This window comes from Canis lupus, chromosome 24 (assembly GCF_011100685.1).
Source record: "Canis lupus familiaris isolate Mischka breed German Shepherd chromosome 24, alternate assembly UU_Cfam_GSD_1.0, whole genome shotgun sequence".
In the NCBI taxonomy this organism is placed as follows: domain Eukaryota; kingdom Metazoa; phylum Chordata; class Mammalia; order Carnivora; family Canidae; genus Canis; species Canis lupus.
In genome coordinates this window covers 30,021,739-30,046,946 of record NC_049245.1, presented here as the reverse complement: position 1 = coordinate 30,046,946, position 25,208 = coordinate 30,021,739, and the positions used below count along the sequence as shown (strand labels likewise).

At 43.1% G+C, this 25,208-nt stretch overlaps 1 protein-coding gene across 6 annotated transcripts in view; it reads left to right on the top strand.

Moving 5' to 3' along the window:
* The window catches only part of CHD6 (chromodomain helicase DNA binding protein 6), a 203,842-nt gene that overhangs the window by 127,903 nt on the left and 50,731 nt on the right, over positions 1-25,208 (top strand). For all 6 annotated transcript variants that reach the window (XM_038572337.1, XM_038572333.1, XM_038572336.1 and 3 more), the window contains 7 exons: positions 2,084-2,279; positions 17,579-17,743; positions 19,048-19,227; positions 20,220-20,330; positions 22,287-22,489; positions 23,162-23,361; positions 24,065-24,224. In XM_038572337.1, the coding sequence (XP_038428265.1) occupies positions 2,084-2,279; positions 17,579-17,743; positions 19,048-19,227; positions 20,220-20,330; positions 22,287-22,489; positions 23,162-23,361; positions 24,065-24,224 (1,215 nt within the window). The remainder of the gene's footprint in view (positions 1-2,083; positions 2,280-17,578; positions 17,744-19,047; positions 19,228-20,219; positions 20,331-22,286; positions 22,490-23,161; positions 23,362-24,064; positions 24,225-25,208) is intronic.

The following is a 25,208-nucleotide window of genomic DNA, read 5'->3' as shown; positions in this document are numbered from 1 at the left end:
CCTGCCTCCCTCAATCCATGGGCATCTAGCTCCTCTCTGATAGCTGGGGAATCCTTGGTACCTTCAGCATTAATCGTCCTCATGCGATGGAGGGGGTGACAACTCCTGTTTAATTGGATCTCAACCTTGTCTTCTGACTCCAAATCCTGTGCTTCTTCCATTGCATCAACCATATGCCCAGAATTCTGAGTACTGGTATCAAAACCATGTCAGTACCTATAGTTTCTTCTGCCAATTTCCACTAGAGTTATCAGGTCTAATTTACCAGTGTTTCTTATTTTATCCTTTAATTTTCTCTTTTAAGTTTTTCAGGCAGTCTTTCCATCCTCCTGCATTGAAATGTAGGATACATTATGAAGGCCATATAGCAAACTGGTTAAGAATGTGGACTTTGAGTTAAAAGGATCTCAGTTCAGCTCACTCACCTGCTCAATGACTGAGGGGAATTTCATTGTTTTTGTTTTTGAAGTTTCCTCAGATATACAGAGGGGATGATAATAAAACCAGCCCTTAGGATTGTCATGAGACGTAAATGGGATGGTACATATCAAGTTATTATTCCTGTGACTATTAAAAATAGTAATGACCATTATACCTAACTGCCTTATGGTTTTGTAGAATCCAGACATACAACCCTTTGCTTTTATCTTAGACACAAGCTCTTCCTACTCTACCTTTATTAAGTCACCACCTCCTGTTTTATTTGCTACCATAGTACCACATATTATACTGACGTCCATTACATTAAAAAAGAAGAAAAAGGGGAAATCTACACCTGTAATTCCAGGTGTTGATGCACTGTGGCTTTGTGGAAGGAAGACGTATTTTCAGACTTGGTTCTTTGCTTCATATGTGTCCCTTAGAGGCCTGTGTTGGTCTGGTTTCTCTATATGGATTTTCCTTTTCCTCAAGGAAGTTAGGATTATGTTGCTCGCTCTGTTTTCTAGAGCCATCCCCACACAGAGTCGTCTACCCTAGAGTGTCTATCCTTATTCTCTTACTGGTTATTCATCTGATGTTTTAGAAATCTGATTTCCCAAACTGTGGGCTACCGATAAGGTTTTTGTTAGGATTCATGTTCTTTAGGTGCAGGGTGACTTAGTCCTTTTGTTATTTTCCTTTTCGTTCTGCTTTACCAGCCAGTTTCTGCTTGTTGTTCAGGATTGGGCCTTGGGTAACATCCCCTTGTGAATTTATTCATCATCAGGGTACGTAAGAAAAGAGTAAGGTATCAGCAGCTGTCCATATTGCTACTTTATTGATTCTGTATTAATCACATGATTCCATCACGAAGATGCCTTCTGTGTATTTAAATTGGATGGACAGATAGTAACACACTCCCATAGCAGTTTCAGTTTTGTTCTCCTTCCTTTTATCCTCTTCCCCATTATGCTTTCCGCCCCTGTTTCCACACAGGTGTTTGCCTTCTTAATGATAGCCAGCTGTACTTCCTTATTTTCTCTCCCTCTAAGAAGTCCTCAGTTGTCATCCCCTGCCCCCAACACAGCTCATATCCTTCTTGTGGATATGTGTGGAAGTGTGCTGCCCAGGAGAACTGACGGGCTGAAGATGACCAGCCCAGACGCACAAGGACTGCCTGTTGGTACAGTCTGCTTACCATTCTCAAGTTACCCCAAAGCAGCTACACACTGATTTGAACTTTGATTCCTTATTAAGAGCACTACATAAAGTAGACAGTTGAGGCTTTTATGTGTTTTTCCTGGTCTTCTTAGTAGATTCAGTGCAAATAAAAACTGGGAAATACTGGAGAATAAGTTGTTCAGGCTGTGGGGGTTGTTATTTTATGTTTACAGTTCTTCTAGACCTTAGTTTGTGGCTGATATTTTTGTTTTGGTTTGGTTTTTGTTTGCCTGTTTTGGGGGGGTACGTTTTGCAGCGCAGTCTCTGGCGTCTGCCCTGCTGCCTATGTGGGCGGGAGGGATTCCTTGCAGACTACTCTCATTTGGTCTACATTTAGAAGTGAGGGATTTAAGGCCGTGGGTCAACAGCTTCCTGCGTTGTTTGCTGTTCTTCATTGAAGTATGATTAACACCTGGGCTTTCGTTCATTTGGGTCCCCTCAGATACACCTATGAGCGAATTGATGGGCGAGTACGGGGAAACCTGCGCCAGGCAGCCATCGACCGGTTCTGTAAGCCAGACTCAGACCGCTTTGTCTTTCTTCTGTGCACCAGAGCGGGAGGCCTGGGCATCAATCTCACAGCCGCCGATACCTGCATCATATTTGATTCAGACTGGAACCCACAAAATGACTTGCAGGTAACCACTAGGATGATTGCTGTTTGCCTTAGCTGCCCCTGCATCTAAGAACATCATGATGGGGCCCGGCTTGCTGTAGAGTGTCTGCTGTGTTCATGCTGTCGTATCAGCTGGACAGCAGGCTTAGGGCCTTGGGCAGGGGTGAACGGAATAAAAAGTCAATGTCGACCTTTCCCACTAATCAGGAGTGGTTCTTTCTTTTTGCTTTAAACCGAATGGTTTTTCCCAGTGGTGGCCTCCAAATATAGAACTACTGTTTATTTTTATTATCTGACATAAAGAAAAATATTAAGCTTAACTAGTTCTCTAGTTTTTGATAATATAGAGTGATTCAGGCATTTTCACTGGTTGGTTTCTTAGATGGTCATATGTCCTGTACAGTAAAGGAGACAGGTAACCCAGAATTCCATTGTGTGGCCAGGTCATAGGCACTCCCTAGTTCATTTGCTGTCAACTTAGTACTGCATATTAGAGTTTATATGTGCTCAATTGAGTGAATTTGCAGACATTTTTTTTAGTTTTAACTAAAAAATTAAATAATTGGTGGCTTTAAAAGATTATCATAAAGATTAGAGTTAATATAGTTTTAAAAAATAAGCATAAATAAACAGGAAAATGACAGAGCTAACAGTTCATTGGGTCAGAGTCCTTCATCTGCCCTGTTTGAAAGTAAAAAAAATGACATTCTGGCCACATTGGACAGTGTGTCAGCCAGAAAAGATCTGACGTGTCAAGAATCCCATTTCTAGATTTACATCCATTTTCACAAATGATAAACTTCACCCTAATCATATATTGTATCATGGGATATTTGTTAATACTAGGATTGTGAGTATGCAGTGGGGAAGGTGGTAGTGGCTCAAAACCTTTTTCATGATACAGATGATTGATAAAAGAAGTTTAGAGGCTTCTGTGTCACAAAATTGAAGGATATCCCCTCAAGGGACACTGTAAGGGATACCAGAAAAGGAGCTCAGCTGGGGGGCTTTTGGGCTGCTGCCTGATCTACTGCTTCACACATTCTGCTTTGCCTTTTTCATTTAATGAGTTTCCAAATAAGATTTTGTTTGAAGAAAACAGTCTACTAGTTGGAAAAATGGCACTCTAAATTATTAAATTGGTGACAATTGACTAAAGTTCAGGGGAAAAAATCATTTGTAAAACAAACTGTGTGGCACTGTGTTCAGTGTACAGCTTCAGAGAAAACCAGTGGACACGACTAGTTCCCCATCAGGCCTTTCTACTGGTGAAGGGATATTTGGATCAAAGGTGAGTTGCTACATATAATGAATAACCACTTTTTAAAAGAATAATGTACTTGATACTGACATAAAAATAAGCAAAAACTAATATTTGATTAGGTAACTAGCGAGAACCTAATTAGGATAGTGATATAGATCAGGTGGTGGGAAGTTATTGCCTATTGGTTGTCTGGCTTGAAGTAGTTTTATTGGAATACAGTCATACCCATTGTATACATATTACCTCTAGTGCTGCCATGTTACAGTGGCATAGTTGAGTATCACAACAGAGACCATATTTACTATTATAATAGAAGTTTGCTGACTCTGATACAGATGAACCCTTAAGTCCTTGCCACCTGTAAAGTTCTCTGCTCCTTTGCAGTGCTCACCTGACTGAGCCTTGTTACCTGGGAGAATGATGGTATGAGAAGCTGAAATTGGGTGGGTAATTTGAGGGCATGATAGCTAGGCATGTCTGGGGGGAATTTCCAGGGTGAGGGGATTGGAAGCATGGGGCTGGCATTTGGAGGCAGGTCATGGTCAAGGCAAGGATTTGGGGATGCCATGCTTCATCTAGGTGAAATCCTGGACATTACCAATTGCAAATAGGTGCCAATGCCAAGAGCTGGAACTAGCAAGAATGAGAGTGGTGGAGCCTGGTAGGGAAGATGAAGTCATCTGAGGTGATCGATTTGTATGCCTAGCAGCCAGAGGGGGTGGGTGGGGCTGTCCAGAATTGGGGTCTCAGGAGAAGGGAGAGGCTTTGGAAAAGCTGTTTTTAATATCTACTGCTGGGGAGCTGGCAAGAGATGAATAAAAGGAATAGCAGCAAAGTCAGATGGAAATTGGATCACGTGAGGCTTTTAGTCTGCTGGGTCAATTTCTGAACTTAATCTAATGCTCAGTCTCAGTGGAGAAACAGACCACCAGCACTCCGGGCCATCCAGGGTGGGACCTTGAACCAAGAATGTGGCAGAAGGTAAATGAGTGAGGGTGTCAGTGGTGACAGCAGCCCCAGGTGCAAGTTAGAGTTAGAATTCCTCAACTCTTGGGCTCCCAGACTGGCCACCGAATCTTCTGGTCTGGTCCTACTGCTGTCTGCTCTATTGTTGTTGTTGTTGTAAAAGTTTTGTACTTAGAGGGAACTGTCCTATATTTTTAAAATATTGGCCAGACTGGGTAGAAATTAAAGAATTGGGAAGAGTGATGTTAGGGCAAGGAAGCCTGATCAGTGCAGTCTTTGTGGGGAGTGGGATCGGTTGTGAAGAAGACATGAGTGAAAGGGAAGTCTAGTTCTGAGTTGCCCACAGAGATGGAGCAAGGTTGTGTACTTAGTTGGTGTAGGGAGGAGCCCAGGGGCTGGAGGCTTCCTGCAGAATGGTACACACTCAATATACATGCTCTCTCTTCCACATGCCCTTGTACTATGTGCCATAAATATGATGTAGGGGACAGAGTCTGGGTACTGGAACCTTGAGACCTTCATGTTGTTCCCAAGACTACTGCTAAGTTCCGCTGTGAACATCAGTGCAATGCATTCCTAAGCCTAACAGTAGGAAACAATGAGACTGTCTGTTCCCTGGTACTATCCTTGCTAGTTACATCATGTTGACCTACACATATTCATTCACACAAGGGTACATAATCTCATATTTTTTGTAAAATGAATGAAAGCTTTCAGTCATCTCTAGTTCTTTATGGTTATGGAAGAACCACAATTCCTGCTCTGATAGATGATTGTATTTCTTTTGGAAGATGGCCTTGGCACAGAACATTTATCTGTGTGTGGATTGAAATGTGTCCTGCCTGATACAAATGTCAGGGCCACAGAAAAGAGAATCTCATAAACAGGGCCTTATGCCTTACCCTACTGGGATTTCATCCTGGCTTCAGAGGTCTGAGTTCAGATGATAGAACATGTGAGTATTCACTCTGGTCTCGTAAAATGTGGAAAGATCTGGTGCAGTCCATGGTTATCCCCAGGCAAACTAGCATGGGAAAGCAGTGCCAATGCTGGGACACTGTTTCTTGACTGATCGAAGGAAGACCCTCTCAGAGCCTTGAAAGGGAAGCCTACCTGACTAGAAGAGGCCTGAGGCCCTGAGGCAGGTCGTGGACAAACCAGCTTCTGTAGCTGGAGAACATAGCTCCTTTCTCTGAGAAGTCAGCTAAAAGTCAAGGAGCACTGTTACCTTTTCTGGTGCTTTTTCATTATTATTATTAAACACTCATTCATCTTTTTCTTCTGATCACATTGGTGGGGTTTTCTGTGCTTTAGGGGTAAAATTAGGCTTAGGAATTGCTAGAGATGTTTTTTTTAAATCTAGGTCTTCATGAAACAAATGACATCAAGTGTCATATGCTGTTTCCTCTGGTCTTACTAGAGCCTGAGGAGTTCAGTACATTCTATCTTCCCACAGGCCTAGATCTTAACCAATTAAGGAATAGACACAGAAGTACTATGGCGGATCAAAAGGTGAGCTTTCAGGGTGCCTGGGTAGCTCAGTCAGTTAAACATCTAACTCTTGATTTCAGCTCAGGTCCTGATCTCAGTGTGGTAAGATTGAGCCCTGCATCAGGCTCTGTGCTCAGTACAGAGTCTGCTTGAGATTCTCTCTTTCTCTCTCTCATAATAAATAAAATCTGAGGGGGGAAAAGAAGATGAGCTTTAGTAAATTGTATAGGTGGATTAGATGATATAGCTTGACCTGTAGCCAGAATGAGGCTCCCTCAGACTCCTGTCCTTGCATACCCTCATCCCAAGGCGAACCTTCCCGCAGAGAACTGCTGGCAGGCATAGAGTTGAGGAGAGAAAAAAGCAGCGCTGAAGAATTGCACCTGTGTCAGAGGTGAACCAACTCGAGGTCCCTTTAACAGGCAGATCTTCCCTAGAGGTATCAGGTGAATGCACATCCTCTCTCAAACCTTGAACATGTCTGTTTAGATTCAGTGCATATAAGGAAATCGAGTGTGAATTCCCATGTTCTCACCTTCACTCAGGAGGCACAGCCGGGATCCAGTCCTGGCACATCAGGGTTCCTGGAGCACTGAGGTGAAGAAACGGCAAAGGGTACTCAGAGTAGCCTGAGAATGAAAACAAGCAGTGAAAAGCGGGTTTCTTTCCTTCTGGTTTACAGGAAGTCAGCAGTGCTGCTAGCTCTGAGGGCAGAGGTGGGCCTGAGGAAGTAGCAGGGTACCACAGGTCTCACAGAGTCCACCAGCACCTGGCTTTCTCATTGCCCTGTGACACCTCAGATGCTCCTCCGGGAACTTTTTGCTCTTTCAGACCAGATTTCCTGAGGGTTGGATAGGCCTTGGGGTAACCGTGGTGGAGCTGCATGGGTACTTGTCGCTCTTGTTGATAAGGTCCCTAAAGGGAAGGTTCAGAAAGCATGAGAGCAGGGCTGCTGGCAGTGGGCATCGCCACAAGGGAATGCCACAACTGCCTGTCCACAGCATTTGGGAAGGGAGAGGGAATCCAGCCTGAGGAACAAGAGTCCCTTCCATGGTCCTGCTCTAGGGGCCTGATGCACTATTACAAAAGAGAGAGTTTCTGGTCCCCTTGGCCTCTTCCTCCACTGCCACACATTGCTGGCACCAACTCTGTTAGCAGTATGTAGGCCTGGAACTCAAAGGGCTAAATTCTACTGGCTTTACTTTTCTTTGCTGGAAGAAAGTTGAGAGTTTGTGAACGTTCTGTTACGTGGTCCATTCTTTCAGTATTTGCTGAATACTGGGATGTGCCAGGCACTGTTCAAAGGGTTGGAGACACAGCAGTGAGCAAGACTAGTGGTTAGTGCTCTTCGTCAAAGTTTCATTTTAGTGGGGTGACAAGGGAAACTGAATGAGGTACAGACTGCATCCTTGTTACAGAGAAGTAAAACAGACTCAGAGGATGAGAATGGTGTCAGTTTGCCCTGTCCTAGAGAGTGATCTAGGAAGGCTTCTTAAGAAGATGACATCTGGAGCAGAGACCTAGGTGAGGGGCAGGATCTCAAATCTGTGATCAGAAGGAAGAATGTTTCAGACCAAGGGAACAGAAGGTGGGAATGAGCACAGGTGGTGCTCCTGAGACAGGTGGAATAAGGCACTTACTGTACAGCAGCGGCCACAAATAAAGTGAGCCAAGTTTTTGAGTATGCTCCTGTGTCTCCTTCCAGTTGCTGCTCTCTTTCACTCCCCACCTCTTTTTTGGCTCCCCCAAAGGACCCTTTCCCCATGCTGCCAACTTTTCTCTCCTTCCTATATTCAGCTGGCTCTTGACTGACTTACTGAAACATTGATTGAGCCCCACACAGCAGGCCAGGCCCTGGGGAAACAACAGCGCTCAGGACTTTGGTTTGGGTGACTAACTGAGCTACACAGTAGACATGGAATGGGCAGGTGTCTGCTATTTCCCAAAAATGTTTACATTTTAAGAGGGGATGATACCTTTTCCAAAGGAATAAATCTGGAGCCAGAAACTTCCTATTCCAAAGCAGGCCTGCAAAGGAAATAGTTAAGGGAGGGCAGTGTCCAGTACGCCCTGATTCCTCCTGCAGGAAGAGCCCCTAAGTCCTCTTTTGCGTGAGTAGTTGGCCTTGTGAAAGCAGACTTTTTAGAGTGCCAGAAGAGATGTAAAATTGCTGTGCCTGAAATCAAATACTTGGGCAAAGAAATAGGCTAGGAAGCTATGCCAGTGCGTTAGGTGTGGTTGGGCTCAGCTGTGACTATAGGCATTTGTTTTTGCTTATCACTGAGGACCAAGTAGCATTGTAAAGTATTAAAGAAAATGTACTTTTTAAATACAGGTAATGGGGACACCTGGGTGCCTCAGTAGTTAAGCTTCTGCCTTCAGCTCAGGGTGTGATCCCGGAATTCCAGGATTGAGTCCCGCAATGGGCTCCCTACGAGGAGCCTGCTTCTCCCGCTGCCTAGGTCTCTGTGTCTCTAATGAATAAATAAAATCTTTAAAAATAAATAAAATCTAGGTAATGATTCAAAAAAGTAGATATAGGTCAAGAAAGAAGTTAACATTATGCTTGGTTCTTTGTACCAACTATTTAATTTTTATGTAATTGTAAAGATGTGGTACAAGATTGTGCCAAATTCTAGATCTGAAACTGACACGAGGGCTGGTATCAATTGGAAATCTGTCACTGTTCAATTCAGCTACTCCCCAGGACTTCTTCCCATTGTAGTCATTGGGATCTGCGCCTGGTTGTTTGTTTGTTTTTAATTTTCTGAACGTCACTACTTGTTTCTTGTAGGCCTATCTTTGTTCACCTCAAATGTATTAAAGTAAGCAACAAACTGAGCCTGCATATCATGCAGGAGAGCATGTGAGCTCTGGAATTTTCCCATGGTGCTCCCTGCCCCCTCCTCATGGCCTACTCTGGAGGTTCTGTATTTGTGCCTTTGCTGAGGATTTCATTTGGACATTTGGACTTCATCTCAGTCACTGCCCTAGTTCTGAGTGTTTCTCTGTTTACCACGTTGTTTTGTGTGAGTTCTCATTAGGGAAATAAGGACTGTCATTGAGATTTAACTGTAACAGGATGAGTATCTTACATGTGACAGGACTTCATCCTGTTGTCTTTCAGGTAAACCATCTTGGGAGAGCATGTAGCTATCTTCTGGTGTCATTTAGCTGCTTGTGACCATGCCCCATGCCCTGCCGCCACCCCACCCCCACCACCCCCATCCTGAGACAGGTTGGTTTTTCTCCATTAACAAGAATCCTGGAGACAGGTAGTCCAAGGTCAGGTGGCTTTATAGTGTCCTCTGAGTCCCGGATTCCTTCTCTCTTTCTGTTCCACCATCCTCAGGGAATATGGTTTACATCCTCTTTGTTCCAAGATGGATACTTCGTACCTTAGGCAGGAAAGATAAGGAAGGAAGGTATGATGCATTTTTCAGGAGAGCAGAACTTTTCCAGATATCCCAATAGACTTCTGCATCTCCTCAATCAGGCTGTATTCCCTTGTCATCCCTGGGAGGCTAGAGGTGGTTGCAGGTGGACACATTGCTGCCCTCTACAAGTATCCGGGTTCTGGGATTGAGGAATAAGGGAAATATGGATACCAGGAAGGTAATTAGCGGTGTCTGCAGTTCTCCTGTATTGAACTTTTGCTCAATACATTTCTAAATTCCCTCCTCTTATAATTTACCTTCAACATCAGATGAGCCAGAGAAAGAAAATCAGTGTCAGTACTTGTGGCCACATATTATTCATGCTATGCAGGTTTCATAAACCATATTAGTTACCTTGATCACTTCCTTTGTTTGCTGATTATCCATCAAATCTTCTTCCTCAATAGATCTGCCACTAAAGATACCAAAAATAGATGTGGCAACTAACTGTAATAGCCAAAGGCCCAACAACTGAGTTGTCTAGCAATAGAAGACTGACTAAGCCATGGTATTTTCAACTTGATAAAAGAATGAGGAATGTCTCTATATACTGCTATGGAATCATCTCTTGAGTATATTGTTGGGTGGGGGGAAAAAGATAAGGTGGAAAAAGTATGCATAGTATGCTAGCATTCATCTAAAAAAGCTGTGTGGGTCTTGCTTCTTCCTGCCCTGCCCCCCAAATGAAAGATAAAACAAACAAACAAAAAAAAACACTTTATTTTTAAATTGTTACCTGTAGGGGGAGCGAGGGAACAGGATGGAAGTGACAGAGATAGAAGCTACTTTTTTCAAACATGCCTTTTTGTATATTTGACTTTGGAACCGCCCTAAGTATTTTATAACATTATAAAACAAAATTAATCTTTAAAAACTTTTTATTCTCCGAGGTGCCTGGGTGGCTTAGTCAGCTAAGCATTCTGACTCTTCACTTGATCTTAGCCAAAAGGCCAACAAGCAATAAGCATTCTGACTCTTGATCTCAGCTCAGGTCTTTGATCTCACAGTCGTGAGTTCAGACCCTGCATTGGGCTCCACACAGGCATGGACCCTACTTAAAATAAAAAAAGAAAGAAAGAAAGAAAAGAAGAAGAAGAATGTTAAAAAGCTTTTTATTCTAAAATAATTTTAAACTTTAGGGCAACTCCGGTGGCCCAGTGGTTTAGGGCCGCCTTCAGCCCGGGGTGTGATCCTGGAGATCCGGGTGTGATCCTCGAGTCCCATGTCAGATTCCCTGCGTGGAGCCTGCTTCTCCCTCTCTCTCTCTGTCATGAATAAATAAATAAAATCTTTTATAAAAAATTTAAACTTTAAAAAAGTTGCAGAATAGTGCAGATTTCTAGGACTCTTCACCCAGTTTTCCTTAATGTTAACATTTCATATAACCGTAGTCTAATTGAAACCAAGACATTAACATTGACACAATCTATAGACCATATTCATATTCCTCCAATTTCCTGCAAATGTTCTCTTTCTGATCAGGGATCCAATGCATGTTCTCAGATTTCCTTTACAAGTCCTGATTCCTTGCCTCCTTCAATTTGCAGCAGCACCTGTCTTTCCTTGACTTTCATGACCTTGACACTTTTGAAGGATACTGACCAGCTAATCTCTCAGTTTGTGTCTGCCTGAGGTTTTCTCATGATCAGATTTGAGGTTACGAATTTTTGGCAAGAATATCCTAGAAGTGATGTTATGTCTTCCTCACTGCATCGTTTTGGGGGTACATGGTGTTAATACATCTTCTTGTGATGTTAACCCTTGATTACTTGGTCGAGGTGGTGTCTGCCAGGTTTCTTCACTGTAAAGGAACTATTTTTATCTTAAACTTAATCAGTATCTTGGGAAGAGATATCTTAGGACTCTATAAATACCCTGTTTCTCACCATACTTTCACCTGTTAATTTTAGTATCAATTAGTAGTTCTTGCCTTCAACAATTACTACCATGGGGTTTGGTTCCTCATAACTTTCTTTTTCAGTCATTTCTTCCACACTTATTAATTGGAATTCTACTGTAAAGAATAGCTGTCCTTTATCCCCATTTGTTTTTTATGCCAGTATAGACTCATTTTATTTTTGGGCTATAGTCTCTTACTCTCATTATTTATTTTGTTGTTCATACTTGGTCATTAGGAGATCCCTCAGGTTGTCTCCTGTGTCCTTTTGACATGCTCCCATCAGGTTATTTATTTGCTTATTTATATTTTCTTGGTTGAATAAATTTTTTAATTTAATTCAATTAATATATAATGTATTAGTTTTAGAGGTAGAAGTCAATGATTCATCAGTCTTATATGTTACCCAGTGCTCCTTACATCACATGCCCTCCTTAATGTCCATCACTTCCTTACTTTCTGGTACCACAAGATGTTCGGGTTCATGTTGCATTTTTCCTGCCACAGCCATAGAACTGACAGTTCCTCCAAGGATCCCTGGTTCCTTTTATTTTTTTAATTTTTTTTTTTATTTTTTAAAGATTTTATGTATTTATTTCAGAGAGAGAGTATGAGCCAGGTGGGGGGAGCAGGACAGAGGGAGAGGGAGAAGCAAACTCCCCAAAGAGCAGGGAGCCCAAAGTGTTGCCAACCCCAGGACTCTAGGATCATGACTTAAACTGACTGAGCCACCCATAAGCCCTGCTGGTTCCTTTTATTCAAGAATGCCATTTAGTTAAGTGTCCAACCCGGGCCATGATCTCAGGGTCCTGGGATCAAGCCCTTGACTAAGGGCATGGGTGATTCCCTCTCAGCGGAGTCTGCTTGTCTCCCTTTTCCTTTATCCCTCCCCCTGCTCACTCTCTCTGTCTCTCTATCTCTCTCAAATAAATAAATCTTTAAAAAAAAAAGAATGGCACTTAGCCACCAAGATCTGGCTACTAGGAGTGCCCAATGCTTCTAGAGTATTATTGCTTCTAGACTCTCTAAGCAGACAGAACTAGGAAACATATGTATGCATGTATATTGACACAAGCACTCAAACCACACATCTGTACTTTCCCATACTGTCCACCCACAGTGAGTTCCTGATTCCAATCCAACAACATAGGATTCACTCCGGCCTTCCCCTCTTCCTTCTTTTTAACTCCTTTCTCTGGCTGTGAGAAGTTTTATGATAACACAGTATATTTACTCGTATGTTCAATCCTAGTATGTACATAAAGTAGTTGCAGAATTCCTGACCCATATTCTGTGAAACAAATTTACCAGCATATAATATTGAACTGTAGTAGTGGGTTGGTTTTTTGTTTGTCATTAGTCTTTCGGTATATAATCAAAATACCATTGTCAAAAGTTACTTGGTTTGGTTTTCTTCTTTCTTAACTCCCTTCATTGTGATTAAGTTAATGTGGGGCCAGGGGTCATTGGTAGTCAATCCCTAAAATGCAGAAGCAAAATAAAACCATTAAATATAGCCATATATCAAGTGGATAGTGTAACCCCAAGAGAGAAATTATTTCAAATGTTTGTATTTAATATTTTTGACATTTTCATTTTGATATAATTTTAGTTTGCAATTTCAGTATAGCCTTTATCCAGATTCACCAACTTTTATTTTATTTTATTTTTTTAATTTTATTTGACACACAGAGCACAAGCAGGGGGGAACGGCAGAGGAGGAGGGAGGCTCCCCACTGAGCAGGGAGCCTGATTTGGGGCTCAATCCCAGGACCCGATGATCATGATCATGACCTGAGCCAAAGGCACATGCTTAACCAACTGTCACCCAGGCTCCCCAAGATTCACCAACTCTTTACATTTTGCCCCCATTTACTTTATCATTTTACCTTCTAGCTCCCCTACCTCTCTGAGTATATACATAGACTTAAACACATGTGTGCACACACCATTTTTTGTCTGAACCATTCAGAATAAGTTGCCCCCAGCACTTCAGTGTGTAGTTCCTCAGTGCAAGGACATTCTCTTCTATAACCACAGTTTAGTTCTCAGAATCAGGAGATAAGAAAACGGCCTTCAATCCACAGTCTGTATTCAGATTTAGCTTTTATTTCAGTGTCCTTTTATGGCCACTCTACCCCTGGTCTGAGATCCATCCAGTTCAGGAGCACCCATCACCTTACTGACCATATCTCTTTAGTCTTCCTAGAGTTGGAAGAGTTCCTCTTTCTTTTTCTTTTATAACCTTATGTTTTTAAGGACTGCGGGCCAGTTCTTATACAGATTATCCCTCAATTTGTGTTTGTATTTCCTCAGGATTGGATTCAGGCTTAGTAATACCACTGAAGTGATATGTCCTTCTCAGTATATCACATCAGAAGGAACGTAATATCTGTGTGATAATATGTGCTTGGATATCTTCGTTAAGGGGTATCTGCCAGATGTCTTCACTATAAAGTTGCTGCTTTCCCTTTAAAATTAATAAGCAGTTTTGGAAAGATACTTTGAGACCGTGTAAATAAATATCCTATTCCTCATCAAAGTTTCACCCACTGGTTTTAGTTTCCATTGATTAATTTACCTGAATCAGTCAGCACTGTGATGGTTGGCAAGGGGTGATTTTCTAAGCTTTGTTACTCAAACTCTGTTAGTCACACTCTACTATAAGAAAGAGTGTTCCTTTTTCTCCCATTTATTTATGTCATTATGTACTCATGAGTTCTTTTTTTGCGTTCAGTGGGTTATATTCTACTACTGTATTTATTTTGCTATTTGTAGCATCCTGGACATAGCCAGTGGTAAACCTCTGCAAGTTGGAAGTGTTATTTGGGTATGTCTCCATATTTCTTTGTGCTCTTCCTTACATTCTGACACAATAATATGTTTGGTGCTCACCCTGTACTTTTTCTGCCTTCAGGCCTGGGATTAACTATTTCTCTACCATGTCTTGGTTTTATCTTAGTGGAAAATATATTTAGAAACTAAGATCTGAGAGTGAGTTACAGCCTTTGCTACTGCGATGCCATTGCTTCTATATGCCTGTTCAGTGGACATACCTAGAATACATACATGCAGAGAATATAGATGCACATAGATGCATAATATGCATTCATATGTGTATATGGACACATGTAGTAAACAAAAATACACATATATCTGTATCTATTTCTATACCTGTATATATGTGTATGTTTATATACACATAAGCACATAACCTAACCATGAGTTCATACTGGAACCTGCAAATCCATTCTAATACCATACAGTTATTCTAGTTTTTTTTCTTTATATATTTGTAACTTACTTCTTCAACAGTGAAATCCCTAACTCCTGTTTTCCTCAGTATATTTACCCATTTCTTCAGTTCTATATTACATAGAAAGTAATTTCAGAATTCCTAAGCTTACCACTGGGAAAGAAAAAGAAACCTACCTGCTGCTGTGTATTTAAAACAGTATGATTTGAGTGTACATACTTAGTGGAATATAAACCCTGAGAGGAGGAAAACAAAAATCTTGCAGTTTTTAGTAATTATGTTCTGGAAAAGATTATAATGATTACAGTTTTTCTCAGGCTATTACATAAATTGGGGGATAAATCAAATGAATAATGATATTGGTGTGGTTGAGAATTCAGCTTTTCGACATGCTTAGAAAGATACAGATGTGTGGTTGGTAAAGTTAAAATGCTGTACTTTTAAGTTTGAATTACAAATAATAGTATGATCTCATGATGTATTTTGTCCAGTATATGCTTTGTCCTTTATATGTACGTGGTTGAATATACCGTACACACACACACTTCTAAGTAGACCTAGAAACAATGACCTACCTAATAGCAACGAGCACCCCTAAAGCATCCATACTCCTACTGAAAGAAAAAGGACTCCCAGGAAATAAAATGACTGCATCCAGGTCAGGGCAGGAAATAGACAGTAGGAACGTGGAACATATCATACCAGGATGCAAACATAAAGACAGACATATCTGTATCTCTTTTCTTTCTGTGTATGTATATGTGTACTCAGACCCCCTGTAACCATGAGTTCATACAGATATTTCCAAATCCATTTGAACACCAGAGTTTATTCTCATCTTGTTCCTTTCTGAATTTGACTGGATCATGTCAAAAGAATTCAGGAGCCAACGTGAAATTTCCCAAAGGAAAAAGAACAACAGCAGTGGGATAAAACATAGCACATACATTTAAATGCATAACCTCATTGTGTTCTTTAAAAAGTAAAAAGAAAACTCTTCATTGGTCACTTGGAGGATGTTATTTTGGAAACTGGTTAAATAAAGAGAAAGAAAGGGCCCCTGGGTGGCTTAGTCAGTTATGCATCCTGCTCATGATTTCAGCTTAGGTCTTGATCTCATGGCTCATAGGAAGGATTGAGCCCCATGCTGGGCTCTGCACTCAGTAGGAGTCTGGTTAGATATTCTCTCCCTCTGCCCCTTTCTCTGCTTGTGTACTCTCTCACTCTGTCTCTAAAATAAATAAATAAACATTTATTTTTTTTTAAGATTTTATTTATTAAAAAAATATTTTATTTATTTATTCGTGAGACACACACAAGAAAGAGAGGCAGAGACATTAGCAGAGGCAGAGGGAGAGAAGCAGGATCCATGCAAGAAGCCCAATGTGGGACTCGATCCTGGGTCTCCAGGATCACGCCCTGAGCTAAAGGCAGATGCTTAACCACTGAGCCACCCAGGCATCCCATAAATAAACATTTTAAAGATAAAAAAAAAAAAAGAAAGAATCAAGCATTTAGCTTGTGTTTTCTACAGGAATTGAGCATCAGAGTAACCAAAAAATTGGTGAGGAATTGTAACCTCTAATGAAATAGTGGATCTAGCAAATGATTATCACTCTGAAGAAAGATAACCAGACATCATGTGCCTCCTGATGGAAATTCAAAAACCACCAAGAAACACACTTGCCAAAAATCAAATCTTAACCTGATCAAGTCTCAAGATACAGCTCCCAGTTTAGAGGAAATACAGGGAACAGAGGAACTTGTTCAATGACATAGCCAGAATGCTGATGGCAGTGTGGATTATGAGAAACTAGAGGACAGAAACCTGGTCTCTCCAACAAAAAAAGTTGCATTGAGTGGCATTTAGGTGGCTCCATCGGTTGAGCTCTGACTCTTGATTTCAACTCAGGTCGTGATCTCAGGGTCATGAGATCAAGTCCTCCCTCGGGCTCTGCACTCAGAGTTTTCTTTTCCTTCTCTCTCCCTACCCTCTCTTTCATGCGCTTATACACACTCTGTCAAATAAATAAAAATACTTTTTTAAAAGGTTGTATTTGAAAAAGGGAGAAGTCAAAAGCAAGGAGTATCTGTAGATTGAAAGAGAATTGAGACAGATCAACCCGCTACAACATATGGGCCCTATTTACATCTATCTATCTATCTATCTATCTATCTATCTATCTATCTATCTATCTATTTTAGTCAGAGAGAGAGAGAGGCAGAGACACAGGCAGAGGGAGAAGCAGGCTCCATGCACCAGGAGCCCGACGTGGGATTCGATCCTGGGTCTCCAGGATCGCGCCCTGGGCCAAAGGCAGGCACTAAACCGCTGCGCCACCCAGGGATCCCCCTATTTATATCCTAATCCAAAGAAGCAAACTTAATATGCCTATGAGATAAGTAGGGAAATTGGGACACTGGCAAGATGGTTTATACTAAGTGTTCATATTTTGAAGTGTGGCAGTGGCAACGACAAGAGTCCTTGTCTTTTGAATTATATATTGAAATACATGAAGATGAAACTATAGGATGCCTAGGATTTGCCTCATAAGTCTTAGAGGATGGGGGCATAGTAGAGATGAGAAAGGATTGTGCATAAGAGGTCATTCTCCTTTTCTCTACTTTTGTCTATGCGTGAAAACTTCTTTCTAGTAAAATGAAAAAGTGAAAAAACTGGTGTTGCCAGCTCTGAGGGATTTGCCCAGAGAGCAGGACAGCATCCGAGGAATGAGTGGCAACACTCAGACCATAAGCTGGGGAGGGTAGGAAGCTGTGTCCTTCTTATCACTTTATCCCAGCATATGGTAGTCACTCAATAAATAATGGTATGAAGAAGTGAGTGAGTTTGAAGGGGCAGATCTGGGTGAATTTTGTTCCAAAAGTGATCCCATGACTTATTAACTGTGAGAGCTGGCCACTTACACCACATGGTATTTGAACACTTCCCTGTTTCTTGAGCTGCTGCCATTGTATCTGGTGACATGATGTATACGACCTTCCTTTCTAGGCTCAGGCCCGATGTCATCGGATAGGCCAGAGTAAGGCCGTGAAGGTATATCGTCTTATTACTCGGAACTCCTATGAGCGGGAAATGTTTGACAAAGCCAGCCTAAAGCTGGGTCTGGACAAGGCTGTTCTTCAGGACATAAACCGAAAGGGCAGCACCAATGGAGTGAGTATGACAGTGCCTGCCCGGGGTCCTCAAGGAGCACTCATCACACAGCCTGGGCCCCTCTAGAGTCTTCCTTCCTACAGCTGCTTTAAGATTCACTTTCACTAAATTGAGTCAGGTTGTATGTCTTTTTTTCTGAGTCCTTCCCCACAGCAGAGGATAATTCAGGGTCAGGTGTCTGCATTTTACAGATGCATAAAGGGAATCTAGGCACAGTTATGGGGTAGAATTGCCCAGCGTGCAATAATGTTTCAGTAAGCTGAGTTTTTAACCATGCTTATTAGAAGTCAGTAGATCTTAACACTTAACACTCTAAACATCTATTGTCACCATGACTTATCTCATACTCCATACTTTGAGCTTCCCGAGGTATAATGGAACCTATTTTATCTGTATCACCCATGGCCCCTAACAGTCCTTGGCATATTAAAGATGTTCAGTGCATGATGGTCAGTAAAAAAAAAAATGAATAATTAACAGCTTGCAGTATGGTAGTTAATAAAAAGTCTTTTTCCCCCTCCACAGGGATGAAAAATTGCAGCTAAGATTCCTAAACCATATTAAATTATAGGCCAACAAACCAGAGTATCTCCTTAATCTCTGGACTCAGGGCATCAAAGGTTGGGAATTAAAACCTTCTAAATGAGTTGTCTTCAGTCCAGATGTTCTATATCCTCTTAGCTATGCATATGTTGCTAAGTATAATACTTCAAGTTACCAGTGCTGGGAGTCATGGAATTCCCTTTTGTGATGGATAGAAAGAGAACCAGATTCTTAATTAGAACCAGGAAAGAGTGTTTTGAACTCCTATTTCCTGTTTTCAACAAGCAGTTGAGAAGATCTCACTTGGCACAGGATCCTTTCTTTAGTTGAGAAATGACATCATTTCCAATACTCATGTATTTATTTAATAACGAATAAATCATCATTCTTTAGCTCATTTAGTACATCTGGAGGTTTTTAAAAAGATACAGACTCAAACTAAAACATTAAATGGTGCATAGTTTCAATGGTTTGTGACATTCAATAGTAACCAACGTCCTGAGGAATGTTGAGGCCATCAGGTCTTGTGCTGACTTTTATTCCAGAGCTCCGTATAGAGGATTACCTGCCGGCCCTCTCCATAGTTTTTTTGAGCATCTTTATCTGGGCTTTAATTTTCTAAAACTTGTGGCCCATATCTTTATTCTTCTGACATGTGCAGTTAGTGGAGGAAGCGTACACTGAATCATGAGGGCAGGTTTGAGGCTCTTTTTCTCCTGTGCATTTTCCACTTTGTGAGTAGCCTTTGGTGACCTGTCCAGGTACAACAACTCTCAAAGATGGAGGTAGAAGACTTGCTCCGGAAAGGTGCTTATGGAGCCTTAATGGATGAGGAAGATGAAGGCTCCAAGTTCTGTGAAGAAGACATAGACCAGATTCTCCAGAGAAGAACTCACACCATTACCATCCAGTCCGAAGGGAAAGGGTCTACTTTTGCCAAGGTATGGCACTTTTTCTCCAGAGTCTGTGTTGGAGTGGGAGCAGAAAGAAAACTATTCTTTGATCTTCGTTGGCCAAGCTTTGTTTTCTCTGAATGCACACTGTTGAGATTGTCTGTACATTTTTTTGTGTGTGAGACTAAAAATGCAGGTTCTTAGGGGGATTCTGAGTAATGAACCAGAAGCTGTATAGAAAAGAAACATCACTCCTGTCATTTGATAGCTGATCTTCAGCAGACAAGACAGACACTTTAGTTTATACTTTGCGCCATTCACTGTTCACAAAGACTGCTCTGACACTTTTGAATGGTCATCTGGATTTCCTTGTAGAGCACTACTGTCCAGATCCTGAAATTCCAATGAGCATTCCATTCCTCAAACTGAAGCAAGTGTTTTTGCTCATATCATGAGAAAAGACATGTTAGTCTAGATTCCCAGCTGCTAGTCTAGATGCCTCTTTCCTCTACCCTTCAGCTTACTGGATTTCAAATTCCAGCTCACTCTCCAGTGTTTCTGACCACAGGCTCTGGATGCACTGTGGCCTGTTTGATTGACTCACATAGGACTTCTTCAGTAGGACATCCTGTGCTTTGTGGGTGCTACCCAACTTAGTGCCTTTCCTATAGTATACATGTGTGAAGATGGTGAACTGAAAGAAAAATCCCATCTAGGAAAATTGGAAGAAGCAACCCTTTTGTAGGGAACTAGACATCAAGTGACACATTGCCACTGGAAAGCAGAGGCTTTCCTTCTGCTTCCAGTTTTCAGTTCCAAAAAATGATCTATACATTGAAATTGTAATTTCCTTACCCAAGCTTTCGAAAAGAACAGTCTTGAGATTTTCACATTCACTTGGGAGGCTCTGTTAGGGGTTTCAGTTTCAAATGCAGTTGGAGGACATACTTGAGATTCTGATATATTTGAAATAAGTCAGGTGGTATTATCAGTTTGTACTGTGTTCAAGTGTACTTTATTGACTTTCATCATCTCCACAGGCTAGCTTTGTGGCTTCAGGAAACAGGACAGATATTTCCTTAGATGACCCAAACTTTTGGCAGAAATGGGCTAAAATAGCTGAACTGGACACTGAAGCAAAGAATGAAAAGGTATAGTACTGAGAATGTTGTGTTCCATGGCAATTTCTCTGTGTCTCATAGGATCATAAATTACTGCACAGCTCAAGTCATTATTCACTCCAGAGCTTTAGTCCTAAAATGAGCTGCTATATGTAACATACTTAAAGTATGCCTGACATATAGAGCTCAATAAATGTTCATGGTTACAATTTCAAAATGACCTAATGGGACAAGCAGTCTGCTAGACACCTGGGAAATTTGACAAAGGCATTTAGAACTGGAACTGGCCACACACAGGTCAAGTTCAGCCCTCTGACCCAAGCCACCGTCCCATCCTTGCCATGTGACTATTTTGCATCTGCTTCAACACTTCTATGAAAGAGACTTTGCCTGTGACAGATACTCCAGAGGAACAAAGAAGGGTTTGTTGGCCTCTCCTCCATTCTTTAAGTATCTCGAGTTTTCCTACTACTTCTTTCTTTTTTTTTTAATCTTTATTTTTATTTATTAATGATAGTCACACACAGAGAGAGAGAGAGAGGCAGAGACACAGGCAGAGGGAGAAGCAGGCTCCATGCACCGGGAGCCCGACGTGGGATTCGATCCCGGGTCTCCAGGACCGCGCCCTGGGCCAAAGGCAGGCGCTAAACCGCTGTGCCACCCAGGGATCCCCGAGTTTTCCTACTTCTGAACATGAGAAAGAGAATAGCCCTGGAAGGCATCCAGAGTCTGACATCAGTTCACCTATGACTATGCCTCTGATCAAGGCAGTTGCCCCACTGAGATAAGTGAGCAGGACATGTGACAAAAGGAGGTGACGTTTTCCCCTCAACAGGGTTGGCAATAATTGTGAATACACCTGCCTAGCCTACAAGGAGACACCCCTTCTGTGTTCATCTTGTCTCCCCTTTCCTCCATCTCTGGCCCTGTCACTTCACTCCAGGATGCACACACGTCACTTTCTACTTGTCCTCTCTGGTGGCTGTCGAACTTCCTTGGACCCACAAGCCCAGGAGACAGTCCCTGCTCGTATCTAGCTGATTCAGTAACCAGCACCCAGCCTTAACTCTTCTGTGGGATCACCAGAACACTCAGTCCAACCTCTTTCTTAAGTATGTAGTCTGAAGTCCCTTGAGTAACCTGTTAAGTAACTCCTGTTTTACAAGGTCACAGTCAAGAAGTTACTGTGTGTGTGGGATAGTGGGCAAGAGTGGAGAGAAAAAGCTCTTGTTCTAGAGATATTTATAAACCAGGGGCGTGCAAGGTGGGGAGCAAGGTAGCAGGGTACGCCACAGCGTATCTGGGCTATACAGACAAGTATTTAGGAGCTTAACTGAGCTTTGGGAAGAAATATGGGGGAAGGAAGGAAGGATAAAGAACAGGAGGTAGTGGGGATTGGGAAAGAGGCAATGGTTTTGGCACAGCTGCTGCCAGAATGAGCTGAGGATCCTGGGCTGGGGATTTTGTCTTCAATGAAAGACAAAAGGTTAGGAGTTAGTGCCCATGGAAAGCAGAGAGTGAAATAGCAAGAAATGTGTGTGTCTTCAGAAAGTGACTGAACAGATGGATGTGTCCAACTCCTTCTGCCTCTAGAGCACAGGCTGCCTCTGCATGCCGGGCAGAACAGCTGGAGAGTATCACTCCAGCCTTTCTTGGCAAGAGCAGACCACTACTCTGGGCACTGGGAGGTCTTACTTGCCATACCTGCTCTGCTAGCAGAACTGCAGAAAGAGCAGATGGTGGTGGACAGCAGTGGGGGCTTTGGGGAACATGCCATTTCTAGTGAGTCTCCAAGAATCCCCTCTGCTTGTCATAGACATGGCAGGTGTACTGGGAAGAGCCTTTCCTGCTGGAGGATGAGGCCACGTGTGGCTCTCTGCTGGATGTGTCCTCAGGACCCAGGACCAGCCACAAGATGAGCATGTTTATTGTGATGGGGGTAGAGCAAAGGGAGACTCTCTCTTCACCCGATGTTTCTGTTTCTAGGAGAGCTTAGTGATTGACCGGCCTCGAGTGAGGAAGCAGACCAAACACTACAATTCCTTTGAGGAGGATGAGCTCATGGAGTTCTCAGAGCTAGATAGTGACTCGGATGAAAGGCCCACGAGATCTAGACGCCTCAATGACAAAACCAGGCGCTACCTCCGAGCTGAGTGCTTCCGGGTGGAGAAGAACCTGCTCATCTTTGGGTGGGTATTGATTTTGCCTGTGTGTTGTTTTCCAGTCCCTAAGATTCATCCAGTTTGTCTCTCCAGTCACCTCTAAGAATTCCAGGCTGATGGAGGATCTGTTAGAGTAGGAGAGAACTGTGCTTTTTGCCCATGGCCCCCCTCAGTCATTGTACGCTCTGCTGCCATATTGTAGACGTGCCATGATTTTCTCATGTGCTTGTCACAGCAAATCTCTGTTACTAATTTGCTGCCTGGTACTGATTTCCTGCTTTCCCCCCTCCAAGGACGTATAAGGAGTCCGCACAACAGATGTTAGAGTGAGGGCATGATTCGTGCAGGGCTCTGGTTCTGGTAGAAGTAGAAGGTTTAGCTTCTGGGAGCTCACTATTGCTTTTGATTATTGCAGCTGGACTCTCTTAATTCCAAATCTATTCCCTGCTCCAAATAGTTTCATCCCTCCCTTGTTAACATTTGAGTGACTATATGAAGCTCTTGATGTCCAGGTCACCTTAATGACTTGTGGTGTGCTACTGCATGTGGTCCTTGAAGGCCTTTCAGGGCACAGCCCTTGAAGTGATTAGTAGACCCAACAGATGACGAGAAGCACTGTTGGCTCCTGTTTGTCCCGCAGTGTTGAGGGCATGCATGGCCCTTCCTCCCTCCAACGCCCTTCTGTATTTCTACTCTCAGCTGGGGCCGGTGGAAGGACATCCTGACTCATGGGCGATTCAAGTGGCATCTGAATGAGAAGGACATGGAGATGATTTGCCGGGCCCTGCTGGTATACTGTGTCAAGCATTACAAGGGGGACGAGAAGATCAAGAGTTTCATTTGGGAATTGATCACACCTACCAAAGATGGGCAGGCCCAGACCCTCCAGAACCACTCAGGTGAGCAGTGACAGGGCCATGCCTGAGAAGTGGGAGCCCCCGTGTGCTCCCATCCCTCTCCCTTGTTGCCCCAGGTTGCTGTGCTTTGGGAGATTCCTCTTTCTCAGGTATATCTGAAAATGACAGCTGCGGGAGAGGAAGAGGATTCCTTCAGTTCTCCCTCAGACTCATCCAGTATTACTTAAAATGTTTTGTGGAAGTACCATCGGGCCCTCCTGAGGTTTCCCATGTGCGAGGCCTGTTCGCTGACCTGAGCATCACAGGGCTTCCTCCTCTGAGCTGGGGTCACACCATGTGCTCTGTGGTGTTTCTCTTACATTTCACCATTCTGTCCCAGTCCTGTCTGTGCCTTTTCTTGTGCTGTGCTTCTCCTTCCCTGTGCTCGGCCATCGCTCACCTTCACATTTCAGATCTAGTGTGCCTTTTTTCCTGGCCAGATTGAAAGTTCCCTGGGGGGCACAGGTGATATTCTTGATCCACATGGGTAAATTCTCACTGCCTGACTGAGCAGTCCTAGAGTTTACTGAGCTGGGGGCCAGGCATATCTCCCCACTACTAGCACTGCTTGGTGGGCCGAGGAGTGGGGTCTGTCATCCAGGGCTACCACACACAGCCCAGCTGCCTCTCTGCAACCCCAGCCCAGCTCTGTTCTGTCCCCTGTGTTTAAGCTGCCCAGGCTCATCTACCTGCCTTTCTGTTTCAGGGTTGTCAGCTCCAGTCCCCAGAGGGAGGAAGGGAAAGAAGACCAAGAACCAGCTGCTGCTCCCAGAGTTAAAGAATGCAGATTGGCTGGCCACCTGCAACCCCGAGGTGGTCTTACATGATGATGGCTATAAGAAACACCTCAAACAGCACTGCAACAAGTGAGTGTGTCCCTCCCCAACCCTGGTGGCAGCTCCACATGGACTGTCTGGACTCCTGGGATCCCCATGGGGCTATGGGAGACCACTCAATGCTCCTATACCACCACGCAAAGTCTGGAAAAGCAGAATGTGTGGTCTAAGCTGGGTCAGGATCCCTTCACATAAAGCTTGTCTTACTCCTTTAGCAACATCTCCTCTCCCCCAGAACCTGGATTCTCTACTAATACAGCCTGTACCCCTGAGGGTTTTTCTGACCCAACTCTCTAAATCCAGGCAGAACACTGGTGATTTCATTATTCTCTCTCCTTCTGCCCCTGAGGTCACACTAGGGAGAGCAGGAGACAGACCTTAGTGGCCACTGCTCTTGGCCTCCCCCCTCTCCCATGCCAAGTTGCTGCTGCTGCTTCTCATTGGCTGTTGCTGCTCAGGGCCTCCAATTGTTTGACACACATGCATTTGAGATGTATCCATTATATCTCTAGGCCCTGGGCTAACACCAGGCACGGGGAGGAGTGCAAAGGAAACAGTGACAAAAGATGAAACTGCTCTTGTGCAGTTTAGTTTGGGGAGGTGGGGCACCCAACCACCAAGCAGTGACAAGCTGCACCTGGATACTTGCATCACCTGGTATAGGGGATCCTTTAGAACTTAGAGGGCCCTCGGAGACCCCCTAATCCAGCTTCGCAGGCCTTGTGAGGGTGATCTCCCTGACGCTCCCACCCAGCAGTGAGCAGGCCTGTGCTGCCACAGCTCTGGTTATAACCATAGGATTTAAGCGATAAATAAGAGCTTATTAACTTCTAAATTAGTATGTTTTGATAAGGTTTTCTTTCTTCCCTGTGTCATCAACCTAATGGTCCTGTGGTTGCGGTTGGGTTATGTTCTTTGTCTTTTATGAATGAAGCCTGATCCTTTCCCTTTGTCTCTCTAAACCTTTGGACGGAGGCCTCATGCCCACACTATAATAAAAACTGCACAGAGGTA